Source organism: Lissotriton vulgaris, chromosome 6, assembly GCF_964263255.1.
Source record: "Lissotriton vulgaris chromosome 6, aLisVul1.2, whole genome shotgun sequence".
NCBI lineage: Eukaryota > Metazoa > Chordata > Amphibia > Caudata > Salamandridae > Lissotriton > Lissotriton vulgaris.
The window spans coordinates 1,239,559,724-1,239,573,510 of record NC_141694.1 but is presented as its reverse complement, the minus strand read 5'-3'; the positions used below and the strand labels follow the sequence as shown (position 1 = coordinate 1,239,573,510).

General features: G+C 46.6%; 1 protein-coding gene across 2 annotated transcripts in view; it reads left to right on the top strand.

Moving 5' to 3' along the window:
* Positions 1–13,787, top strand: part of NT5DC1 (5'-nucleotidase domain containing 1) — a 1,423,540-nt gene that overhangs the window by 988,774 nt on the left and 420,979 nt on the right. For both annotated transcript variants that reach the window (XM_086927341.1, XM_086927342.1), the window contains exon 9: positions 9,965–10,083. In XM_086927341.1, coding sequence (XP_086783467.1) covers positions 9,965–10,083 — 119 coding nt within the window. The remainder of the gene's footprint in view (positions 1–9,964; positions 10,084–13,787) is intronic.

The following is a 13,787-nucleotide window of genomic DNA, read 5'->3' as shown; positions in this document are numbered from 1 at the left end:
GAAGCAGGTTGACTAGGCGATGCTTGACACGCTTAGAAAAGTGGAAAATGGAACAATGCACTTAGGTGCTTGAGGCGCACGGGGATGCCCCTTTGGTCTCCAACCCTCCCACATCACGCACGGGACGGGAGCAGACGGGGCACAGTTGGGTTCTTGCCACAACACCCCCCCCCCCCCCCTGCCGACGCCTCTGGGGAATCGGTGTTAGGGTCACCATTTTAAGTAGAAATTTCAATTTGTAATGACCAAAGTGTATTGAATCCCATGGCCGTATTGCGGACAAGGCGCTGGAGACCGCGATTCGAGCATCAAGTTCGCGTCAGCGCCCCAATGGTGGCACTTGTGCAAGTATCAAAGCAAACAAATGTAAGAGGTAGCAAACAGTGTGTTAGAAGAGGAAAGTGACATGTGCATGTGACAAAAGAGTACCAAACACAGGTAGAAGGATAATACTGCAATAAATGGAAGACACTCAAACCACAAGAACAAGCAGAGAAGGCACTTCCATAGTCATGGAGAGTAGAAATCTTCTATACCAAAAGATCGTCCTTCAGATAATAGAGAGGGCAGGAATTAGCTTTGGAAGTGTCTTCAAAGGAGCAGTCTTTAAGCATTTGAGTTTGCCTCATGCATTCATCTTGTCTCCCTACTGGCCACACTCCCCAATGGTGGCGCTTGTGCAAGTATCAAAGCAAACAAATGTAAGAGGTAGCAAACATTGTGTTTGAAGAGAAAAGTGACGTGTGCATGTGACAAAAGAGTACCAAACCCAGGTAGAAGGATAATACTGCAATAAATGGCAGACACTCAAACCACAAGAACACGCTGGGAATGCAAGGTGTGCAAGTTTCAAATGCGTACAATGTACAAGTAGAGGGGAATTAGTGCAATGCAGGGCACACACTCAAACACAAGAACAAACGTAAGGCAGGCATTGGTGGCACTGTGCATGTACCGGAAGCAAAGACATGGATGGGGTAGCATAAAGTGTGTTACAAGTGAAAAGTGACGGGTGCTTGTTACAATAAAGTATCATACACGGGTAGAAGGATAATACTGCTATAATTGGCAGACTCTCCAACCACAAGTAACACACAGGGAAGTCACTTCCGTAGTCAAGGAGAATAGAATTTTTTATATTAAAAAGGTCTTCCGTCAGATAAGAGAGGGCATCAAGTGAATTTGGAGGTGTCTTTGAAGGAGGAGAACTTTGAGGTCAGTTTGAAGGCCTGAGAGGAGGAGGTGTTTCCGAGAGGGATAGTAGGGAGATGAGTTAAGAAGTTACTCTAAATCACACACCCCTAAATGCAATGTTCATTAGCAGAAGTAGCATGTGATTTTGACTTAGTTTCAAGACACTACACTTCTGCAGCGGGCGCTGGAGGTATGCAAGTAGGTGCTCCACCTAACTCCTTACGAGAATGTATTGTGGGCAAAATAGTTCTGGTAACTCAGGTGTGCAAGTTACAAAAGGGTACAAAGTACAAGTAGATGTGCAATACTGCAATACATCGCAGGCAGTCAAAACACACGGACATACGTTACGTAGGCAATGGTGGCACTGTGCTAATACCGGCAGCAAGGACTAGGTCAGAGGTAGCAAACAGTGTGTTGCAAGAGAGAGGTGACGTGTGCAGGTTACAAAAGAGCGCCAAATGCAGGTAGAAGGATAATACAGCAATAAATGGCGGACACTAACCACAAGAGGTACAAGTGGTGAATGGTACTGGGATACATATCAGACTGTCAAACATAAGAGCAAACGTTACGTACGCTATGGTGCCACTCGTGCAAGTATCGAAACAAACACAATGTAAGAGGTAGCAAACAGTGTATTACCAGAGAAAAGTGACGGGTGCATGTCGCAATTGAGTACCAACCTCAGGGTGAGGGATATCACTGCAACGAGGGTCAGACTAGCAGACCACTGGAACACACTGGAAAGACACTTCCAGAGGCAGGGAGAATAGAATTTCTAGTTGAAACGTCGTTCTTCAGATAATAGAGAAGACTCGAGTAAAATTGGGAAGTGTGAAGGTAATGTTGACAGACTAGTTATAGTAACTCCAAACAGGCTTGGCCTGGGTAGCGCGTGGGGCATTGTAGGCCCCTGTCTCATTACAGAGGATCCGGAGTGGTAGATGGAAGGGGGGCAGGGCTTCTAATGAAGGTTTTCTGTCTCTAATGCAGGAACAGCGCTGGAGAACCGCCCTACTCACATGGGGGGGCTACCTGACTATCAACAGGTATAAGGGTCATAGCACACTGGGGCAATGTGTTAGGGTCGGAGGACCCACGTTCTCCCCAAATGTCACTACTGTTCCTGGGTGTGGGGCGGACAGGTTACACTCATGAATCGTGATAAAATTAGTAACAGTGAGTGAATATCAAGAATAAATTATGATGGTACTGGATGTTATATCCGCTGCTATTTGTGTAAGGATTCTCTGCACCTGCACAACATCACACATATTGGGCTTTTGGGGCACATGCTATATGTTCCACCTACACTGATGAGAGGTAGCCACACACCTGCAACACGGCCAACCATGACCGTCTAGAGGGGCGGGTAGTGGTTGCAATAAGACACCGCCATCAGTGAATGCTGCTAGGCGGCATGAAGAGGAAGGGTGTATAGGACTGTCACCGCCCACTTACCTTCTTCCTGGTATACACGAACAATGGTGTGGCGCAGGGCGACGAACTCCGGGGTTCGGTCAGGAACAAGGTCACTCAGCAGCTATGGATCGCTGTCAGAGGGCAAGGGACGGCAGGCTAGGACAATACAAAGGCGGAGGCTAGTTGTGCGTGTTAAATTTCCCAGTGTCCCACCAGCCAAAAGCACTTTGTCATGACAAAAGTAGCACAATAGGGGGTTTAGCAACCTAGCATTTCAAAAGTTTCCAGGACCAACGGTCATGTGAGTAGGTGTGAGATTAGGCAGCTGTATAAGATGGTGTGTAGTGCCCGTTATGGTGCCAGCAGCTAGGTCTGGGCTAGAAAGGGAGGCACGCGCGGACACAGCTTAGGGGAAGCTACCGCTCACTACTGAGATAGTTTGGTTGGGATCCTCAGCATGCGCTGGAACAGCTTGCGATAGAAATTGCGGCAATCTTTGGGGGGAGTGTTCCCCCTCCCCATCAATTTGGCATACACTGGGGAGGCATGACTTTACTTTCCTGGGTTGGGCAGCACCGCTGTAAGCAATGAAGTCCTCCTTGGGTAGAATGAGCAGCTAATTTCGTTGAGTATTAGTAATGGTGCAATAATTAAGGTGCGCAGTGTTTGCAAACAATTACACAAGTGGTGACAAGATGGCGTCCCTTTTACTCATCGGGTTGTCAGGTGTGGCTGCGGGGACACTCATACGTTGCCAGTTTGGCACAGTGGGCAACGCATGGGGCTTGGACCCAGGGTTTCGCACGGACACAGTTGTATGGGGGCTCCCGCAGGATGGAGAAGCAGGCGAACAACAACTCTCATTAGGGGACCCCCTCCCATGTCCTGATTACCCCATGCAAACTGATATAGGGATTAGGGACTATCAGCAATAATTGGGGCCATGCGAGCTAGTGTGGTTGGAGATTGTTCCACTTAGGGAATGGCGGGGTGCCAGGTCCATAGCTGCGGTAGAGCATTCATGCAAAAGGGCTCAATGTGGCCACGCAGAAATTCACTGAATGGAAAGGCTTGGGGTTCATCAAGCAGGTACTACTACAGGCAAGAATGGAAGGCTATTATTTAAAAGAATGGCGTGCACATGTCCAAAGTCGGGATGGATATGTTTCTCCTTGATATACAGGATGCACTGGAAGCTGCGAGATGTAAGTAGGGAGCTCGGATGTGGGGGGCTCTGTCATAGACAGTAGCCTCCTCCAGAGCTGTGGCGGAGTTACAGGGCGATCTGGAGGCAGACGGGTACAGTAAGGGTACCTCTGCGGCAGACTGGTACAGTAAGGGTACCTCTGCCTGGCACAGTAAGGGTGCCAGAGCCAAAGACCTGGAGCTGCAGGAGGTACCAGGAAACCGCGACGGTGTCCCGTTAGTCCTTCGGGCGGTTGGGGGGGCCTGACCCAACCGGGGGTGTGCCATACCGCTCCGCCCTGAAAGGGGCGGGAGTATAAGATAAGGATCTACAAGGTGCTGCACTGTCCGGGTGTCGACCCACCGTGCTGGCTGGCTCATCAGGCGGGCGGGGCAGTGAGGGGCTGCCTGCCCTGGATCGCTCGTAAGATAACCCACTAACGTCATACTCTTGTTGTATGAAAATAAACCTGCAGCAGTTCTTTACCCATAAACAATGTGTCTAGTGTAATCATTGTAAGGGCAAAATGTGCATGATGTTGGGTGGGAGCGATGACGGTGTGGGGAGTTACAGGGCGATCTGGAGGCAGACGGGTACAGTAATGGTACCTCTGCGGCAGACTGGTACAGTAAGGGTACCTCTGCCTGGCACAGTAAGGGTGCCAGAGCCAAAGACCTGGAGCCGCAGGAGGTTCCGGGAAACCGCGGCGGCGTCCCGTTAGTCCTTCGGGCGGTTGGGTGGCCTGAACCAACCGGGGGTGTGCAATGCATTGCTCCGCCCTGAAAGGGGCGGGAGTATAAGATAAGGATCTACAAGGTTCTGCACTGTCCGGGCGTCGACCCACCGTGCTGGCTGGCTCATCAGGCGGGCGGGAATGAATGAATGAATGTTGGATTTATAGAGCGCGTGGTTACCCTGGAGCGTCCCAGCGCTGTACCACTGGGGAACCCGTCCTGGCTTTCCCTGTGAGATGGTCCCTTACTGGGCATCCCCAAGGTGCAGCCAGGCATCCCCGGCGGTGATGGGGCCGGAGTGGAGATTAAGCAAGCTATTGCCCAGAGTTGCAGTGTGGGACCCCATGGTTAGAGTGGCACTGAGGCAAGATTTATCGGGCCCTCTGACCTTGGTCCTGCACCCGGCCGCGTCGGGAATTGAACCCTGGTCCCGGGCCGACCTCTGCCTCCCGGTCTGCCGCCTCTAACCGTTGAGCCACACTTCTCCAGAGGGGCTGCCTGCCCTGGATCGCCCGTAAGATAACCCACTAACGTCATACTCTTGTTGTATGAAAATAAACCTGCAGCAGTTCTTTACCCATAAATAATGTGTCCAGTGTAATCATTGTAAGGGCAAAATGTGCATGATGTTGGGTGGGAGCGGATTACCAGTGTGGGCACTATGCATGTGATGCTTGAATCTACCAAGGAATGTGAGGAATTCAAGCATCGCGTCGCGCTCTGCGCTGCATTCCATGTCCCCTGGCGGCGGGAGGTCAAAGTGAGCTGAGCGTGGCACCAGCAGTCACCGCGTAAGAGCGGAGGCACTCCCGCGGGGAAGCAAAATCAGATAAATAACTATTAAGGAAAAATACCGCCACAGAAGAACGTGGGCAAACAAGTGCGCAGAAAGCATCAAACGAAGCAGGGAGGCGTGCTGGAACACGCGCATACAACAAAGCTTTTAGCAACAGCTAGACACACTTGAAATACGTATTTAAACAATAATAAAGCATTAACAAGCATCAATAAAGCACAAATCGTGCAATAGTATTAAACTCCGCACCAAACAGGAGAAACAACTGAAAGGTACTTATCTTGGCTGCGTAGCAGCAAAGAAAGAGGGCGAACGGTGACTGAGAGAGGACTATGTTAGGCTGGGAAGCCTCTGTTTGGACACTATTACTGTTAAATGATTGGATGTTTCCATGTGTTTTCAAAACTACCTTTTTCTCAAGTGTTTATGGGAAACCTAGTTTTTTGTTAACCTTTAATGTGCTGCTAATAGAATAAATTGAAGAAAGAAGGCATAATCCTCGCCTCCAGTCCTGACATAGATTTATCCACAACATTATTTACATTACCAATTGTAGTGATCCTGAAATCATGGAAACATAACGTCTGGCCCTAAATGTATGACTTGATGGATGTCTGCCCAAGTGGGAACCCAAGCACCACACAAGCAGCCCCGTCCTTCGGTTCCAGGACTGTATCACCACCTGCCTAGGTTACTTATTTGGTGCTAAGGTGATTCCAACATGTTGATGAATGCTTCACTGCTCTAATAAAGTGACATTGTTTGTTTAAAAGCATGTGTGCCTCATGTGGACTGTTTGGAAACGTTTCAACTTTTACACGATCCGCCCAACCCCCAAACAACAAGGATCATAAATAATATGAGATGCTCCCTTAATTAAAACTTCCAGACTGACATGGTATGCCGGGCTAAGAGGTATTGTTTTTCAAAGTTAAATTTGAAAATCAGCAAAAACGATGGTGTAAATCAAATGTTGGTGTATTTTAAGAAACCTTTTCGTGCGCTCCACATTTGGGTGTTAATTTTGACGCCTCTGCCACCTGTACAGTGTAAAGATCTTTGACACTGCAGTCTCAGAAATAGATCTATCTCTGAGGCACAAACGGCCAGATTCATCAAAGTAAAATCGTCTCGCAAAGGGCCAGATTCTGAGAATCCGGCCCTTTGCGAGCACTATTTTTGCTTTTGTGAGTCATCACTTCAAATGCAAAAATCGCAATTACAGAACTCGCTAAATTGCGAAGAATCGCATTTAAGGAATCTCAATTAGAGAATCCTTAAATGCTATTCATGAACCTTTTAAAAATTGCGAATTCGCAATATGGGGCTGCTATTTACCGCGAAGTGTAACTTCGTGGTAAATAGCGGATTAAGGATTGACTCCCCATTCATTCCTATGGGCCTTAGGCCCATAGGAATGAATGGGAAATCGCATCCTTATTTGCGATTAGCAATTTGCGAATCGCAAATAAGGAAGCAGTAGAAATCGCAAAAAATATTGCGATTTCTACTTGCATCCCGTTTTGCGAGTCTGTAAGAGCAATTCCTTAATAATCGCTAATACAGACTCGCAAAAAGGGACTTTGATGAATCTATATGTTAGTGTCAAATTTATTTCAAAATGCACGTCACGTTATCAAACCCTATGTAGCTTTTAAGATTCCCAGTTCCATGAATGAGCAGATCATGTAATATATATATACAATCTGACTACTTCTTTATATTTCACACAGACGCTCAGATGTTGGATCATAATAAGAATGCCCATCCCAACAGATCTCTCCACTTCTCTCTCCCTCCAACCATGCCATCCCAGGACCACATCTATACACAAAATCTCAAATTGGTCAACCCAGTTCAGTAACCAGCTAAGCAGACTATATCATATGGAATACCATAAAGGGGCAGGCATATCTGTTTAACCCCCTGCATGCTGCTCGGATTTCCATGCTGTACGGCCGATTTAAATAGTGGGCGGGATTCGGACGGCCCCCGGCCGTTCTCCGCACACGCCCACTGTGACGTGTGACGTATGACGGCCTTGGGCCGTCAGAAGCATGCAAGGGGTTTAAGCTACCAGCATACTGAAAACCATAAAACAACACATCCTGTCTCTCTCCTGTCCTCATCCAGCACACTGCTATGTGGACATAGGAGCAAAACAAAGACAACGTCCTTCCTAGAATACACAGTGTAGCGTGCTACTCATGTAGATGAGTGCTTCAGCACCCCTCATAGGGGTAATAAGCGCTATATAAATGTTGCAATACAATACAATACAATACAATGTATATGTGCATGTACATATGTACGTGTTCAGAATTTGTATAGGGCGAACCTAGCTAAAAGCAGAGAGCTGTAATGGGTCAAAGGCAAGAATACAATCAACTAGTGGTTTGACAGGCAGCTGGTTTGCAGACTGTTGATGCATTGTAATTTAGTGTTATTTAACTCCTTCCATGCTAGTGACAGAACCACTCCGTCACGAGCCACGGGCGCGCTGTGCTTCTGACGGAGTGGTTTTGTCACGCCGCGGCCGCTCCGCCCAAGCGGCACTGATTCCCCACCTGTGCGGGCAAATTAGTGAGTGGGCGGAGCTGTGACGGAACCACTCCGGCATAAGCACAGCGCGCCCGTGGCTCGTGACGGAGTGGTTCCGTCACGAGCATGGCGGCGCCGCGCAACCCCCCTTCCCCCCAGCGCCGCGGCGGAATTACCGCCGCGGCCAAGGGGTTAAAGCGGTGCTAATTCAACTGTTCCTTGAACTGGAGCAAGGTTGAGGCAGTCCTAATTCATACCGAGATGTTTATTTAAGATCTTGGGTGCTTAGATGGAAAGAGTATGTTGCCAGTGGCGACTAAGGAACTTTTAAAGTGGTGGGGGCACAAATTCATATACTGAAGAGCAGGACCCCTTCCCATGAGGTTTCCAGGGGTCTGGAGGAGGACTTCCACCAGAAAAATGTGGAAGAGATGGCAGGGTAACAAACGGGCGGAGGAGCTCAAGAAATGGTAACAGGAAAATGGTGAGAATGAGATGTGGACAAATAAGAGGGCAGAGTCCCACAGTTAAAAGAGGGAGGGTGTGTTCAGATATGGTAGACAGTGAACTGAAGGAAAGACATGAGAGGTGTGGAGACACACAAAGAGAGCAGAGACAACACAGTATGAACAAAGCTAAACTCATCACAGTAAAGAGAAAGAACAGCCAGAGAATAGACAGCACAGTGTGAAAGAAATAGAAAGGAGAGACACTGAAATGAGGACAAAAAGTGATAGAGACAAGAGAGAGGAGAGACGTGTAAGATGAATGAAAGGGACATAGTGAAAAAACAAATGGAGAAAGTGATTCAGGAGGAGATGTGGAAGGGAGCATGGAGACTGGCACAGTGATAGGCGAGAGATATGAAAGAGAGCAGATTTCTCGCCAAGAGAACCAATCACGCCAAGTAGCAGTAAACACAGTAATACTTATGCAGCCGCATGTTTGCTTTTCTCTCTTTGTTAATTTTGTTAAAACATTCTTTATACACAGTGCCATCAACTCTATGGGGAGCAGATTGGGCGTAGCTGCCTATCGGATTACATTACTTACCGTTGACCACTCTGGCACCCATTCTTGACACCCCTGGGTCCAATATTACCCATCTCACAGGCTTTCATATTGCACACACATACACATTTAAACACACAACCATACATACAAAGACAGTCATGCAGATATAAACATGCACTCCCCTGCACACAGACAAAAATACACTCATAAGGAGTTGAAGGCTGCTTAACACAAAAGGGCAGATTTACAATAACTGGTGCATCCCCAGTGATGCGCCAGTTATTGTGCACCGCAGCTCCGCCACCCATGGTGCGCCGCATTTACAATGTGGCGCACCATGGAGCAAAAACTGCACAGATGGGTCACGCATCTGTGCCGTAAAGGTTGCGCATTGCTGGAGTTGCGTCGCAAGCGCGATGCAGCTCCAGCAAGGCTTGGGGGGCCCTATCTGTCCAATGCTGCGTCAAGCCTTAGGCCTGCTTCAAGCAAGCGCAGGGTTTTGACGCAGCATTGGCCTATAAGTGACTGAGTGAAATCTTGTAGATTTCACTCAGCCACTTTTAGGAGTCGTTCCTGCACAGGAACGCCCCCCCTGCACCAGAACGCCCCCTTATGGCACAGGGCTTTACAACGTGACGCATTTCCCAGATGCGTCACGTTGTAAATACTCCGCACCATGGCGCATCTTTTGCGCTGCCGCTGCATCACAAAAGTGATGCAACGGCGGCGTAAAAGAGGCGCAAGGGGCTTGTAAATCTGCCCCAAAATGTATATGCTCCTCTTAGACATGAGCATTCAAGCTCTTCGTCTGCAAGGCAGGCCCACAATTCCTGGCTCCTAACTCCAGCTAACAGCACATAAGAGGCAGGTTCATGGCCTTCTAAGCAGAAGGTGGGAGGGTCGACTGTGTCGAAGGCAACCGAGAAGTCCAGCAATATCAGGAAGCAGGAGTCCTCTTCGTCTGTGGGCAAGAGAACAGCGTCTATGATGTGTACGATAGCCGTTTCTGTAATACAAGAAGTTGAACAGTCGCGCAATAGCGCACACTTGGAATTATGTTTTTTGTGCTTTCAGAAAATGATCAGGAGCAAGACTCGCTGCCTTTCCTGGAGAAGCCTGGCTGGTACTCGATTGGAAACTGGGTCCATCTTTACGATCTTTTAAAGAAAATATCCGACAAGCCCGAACCCAAGGTATGACATAACCTTGCATTATTTGTTTAAATATTTTATTAGGTGTTTGTTTTATTATTTCATTTTTTAATTATTGGATCATCTGGTCCAAACGGCAGCTTTTTTTGTTATGCCAGATTTTTTGTAAATAATACAACAATAGTACATAAATGACAACATTTAGAGAGAGGCTTTAGGTCAGCTTCCTGCAGCTACTGCTTGCTGGAAATGTCATTAGCATTTTGACCCCGCCCACAAGTCAGCATTCATAGAATGTGAAGTGGGTCGTTCCTATTTGCCGTTGGCACGCGCCAGTGTAATTAACATAACATAACATGTGTATTTGTAAAGCGCGGGAAGTGGGTCGTTCCTATTTGCCGTTGGCACGCGCCAGTGTAATTAACATAACATAACATGTGTATTTGTAAAGAGCACGTTCATCCGGAGGAATCTTGGTGCTGAATAACAGATGTGTATTGTTACCCAACGGTACTCATTTTATCGACCTTAGATGGATGACCCTCCGGGATTTTAACTTTTGACCATGAAGTCGAAAACAGAACCCTACAGTGGACGCATTAGTCAACTGAGCCACCAGAGCCGGACAGTTCACATTGACTCCTCCCACTGGACAGTCATTGGGTGTTTCAGTTGTCTAGCATTTTGAGTGACGGCATTGTGCCCATTTACTAATGTGCCACATGATTTAACCACATCATTGCTACTGTATATTCCCGTGCTGTGCTGCAATTTTCAAAATCCCTTGTTATGTGACAAGGTCAACTCGTCATAAGCACAGCGCAGGTAACACCCATGCGAGTTGACCTTGTCACAAGCATCGAAGGTGTTAAGGGCAGTAGTGAGAGGCAGAGGTGTCTGCTTCAAGAAGCACATGGAGAGATAGAGCTTGGAAGTGAAAAACAATTCTTGTAAAATTGTCAGGACTGTTTTATTGAATGACAGTTATCTGTTTGTTTTGTTAATCATTCTAAAACATTGTAGACAGCCATCGAAGACGTTTTGACAGATTTCTTCATTTAGTTGCAGGTGTAGGTGTATGTCTTACTAGCAGGGAAAAACTATTGTGTGTCTTTGGTTTTCCCAATATTTCTGCCAGCCAGCATCTAAAAATGCAGCAAAAACGGCCACGGGGCTCTGGTGCATGGGACTGGCTCCTGTCTTTCTTGTGGAGTAAATTAGAGGGGTTGCTCCAATCCTTCTGGTGAGATAAGGAGACTGGCAACTATTTTCCCTGGTGCAGTGAGATGAGGTGACTTTTTTTCTTCCTGGTATAGTGAAATGAAGGGACTGCTCCTATTCTGCCTGGTGAAATAGGACGCTCACCTTACTTAGGAAGGCCAGCCGTCTGCCAAGATTGGTATGTGATGTGCGGGTCTCACATTTGAATATTGGTGAAGATGTTTCAGCAGTTAATCCTTCCAAGGTCCATAGACTAGATATCAAGTTCAAATTAGTATTAAGAATTTCATATATTAATGTTTCATGTAAAGAGTTTAGTGAAAGCGGTATAAAATAATTGATTTTTGTTTTAGCGTATGGAAATGTCCTTCCTTTGTCAAAGGCCCACAGAGTAAGATAAAAAAAAGTGTCTGTGAGTTAAGCAGAGAGCTGACTTGATGAATCCAATGAAAAACTCAGGGAGTGTGGACTCTGCACAGATTTAGGATAACCCCTCAGTTGTTTGCTTGTCATGGCACAGCCCGCTCATAGCTAGAATCTGTTGGACCTCCACATTCTAAAAAGAGATGTAAAGGTATCTCATGCAGGTGGGTGTAAATCTTAAACATACATTAAGAACAATAAAGAGCTCGGCCTTGTGGCCGAAACTAGTAAGAAAAGGTGAAAGGTATTGGGGACTCTTAACTCAGATTTGCTTTCTCACAGTGGCAAGCATGTTCTGTGTGTTTATGGAATCCATGTGTGGCACAGTACTTCGGCATCTCCAAAAATGATATAAAAATCAACTTGATAGGGATGCTCGGTGCACCCATCTGAAGTAAGCCACCTTAGAACTGGTTCCAGTTTGCCCATGCCTTAAGTCTGCCCCGCTCTGCAGACACAAGTTTGTGTGTGATTTTATTTCAGTTATTTTCTTTAAGATGATTCCAGACTGCTTAAAATGGTGAATTATTAGTTATTACTGGGCATTAACATATACGTGTGAACTCTGAATTCAGAAATGTCAGTCTCACTAACTTGATTTGCAGCATATTCTTGTGGAGGGGGGTGCCATGTGGTGCGGTGGGGAGGTTGGAATACTTTGGAAAAAGGGAAGGTGTTCTTTGGCACCACTCTGTTAAGAACAGCAGACCTAAGGTGTCTGAGGATGCCAAGAAGGGGCCCACATGATATAGTGTCCTCTCCCAAAAATTAATTTAGCCCCACAATGTATCAATGTCAGCTCCATCAAGAGATCATGGTACCCCTGGGCCTTATAATGAAAGGTTGCCATGGGAGTTTTCTGTCTTTTGACAAATACTCACTCTGTAACATGCACAATTGTTTTGAAGCATTGTTTATTAAGCTGTAAACTCCCTACATATGTAAATTCACTATGGGACTATCCCCACCCATTTCACACACTTCCGATTTTAGGTCTCTCGAGATACGTCTGAGCTGCCTCTAATTACTTCTTTGCCCCAAGTCCGTCTGCATCAGTAGGCGGTGTAATATATCCAGTCTTACAAATCAGGCTTTGTAATCTTGGTGGGTTGAGGGCATACATTAGTGTTCATGGTGGGGTACGATTTAATAGCTTTAGATTTAGAATGAAGGCAGTGTGAGCTTCTCATTATGCCAGCCAGTGGGACACTGGTGCACATCCAATCCTTGGCTGCTCAGCATAGTGCATAGAGCAATAGTTCCATATTTGCCTATTTTAGTTATGGTTATATATGTAAGTGTGCAAAGGAGGTGGGTAGCTGATAAAATATTGACAAAAGAAAATGGTGTGTTTACAGGTGAGGAGAGAGGGGCTAAAAGAGCACATTTGTGGGTGTGAAAGGGCAGGCGAAGAAAGAATGCAGAAGTACAGAATAAAGCCAATTGAGACGTCAGAGCTACTGGGAAGATTTCAGATAGAATAAAAAAGGGTGCAAGTTTCTACCCATAAAAAGGGTAGAATGGGATTGATTGGCCAATATTAAAGGCATCCTTCTGTACATGCAAGAGCAACAAGCATACTCAAAAAAGAACAGAAATGTCTCTATTATATGCACCAAGAAAATCAGGATCCCATTAAATGTTTGCCTCTAGCTCCACCCCCAAGCCACAGGCCCTGGGCCGCCCAGTAGCCCACAACCTAACTTGATGAGTACCTGCACTTATTTTTTCCATTTAAGGCACTGCTTATCGTTCTTGGCGTTTCTCCTTTGTCTGTTATGGGCCTTTCTCTTTCATTGTATCACTGTGAGTTACTGAGGTGGCCTAACAGCTAGAGTTTTCGACCTTGGAGCTGGGGAACCGGGTTCAAGTTTTGGTAGAGCTTGCCAACTTCCTGTTATTTGGGGCAAATCCTTTAACCCCCCCCCCGTGCCTAACAAAATAAATGTGTCCTTCTGTAACGCAACTGGTGCTCAGGTATAGCGCCCTATATCTCTACTCGGGATAACCTTTCTCTCTGTCTTGTATTTACACTTTTCATGACTCTCTCAATGAGAAGCTTGTATAGTAATGACATGACACTCTTTATACCCTCAAAAACA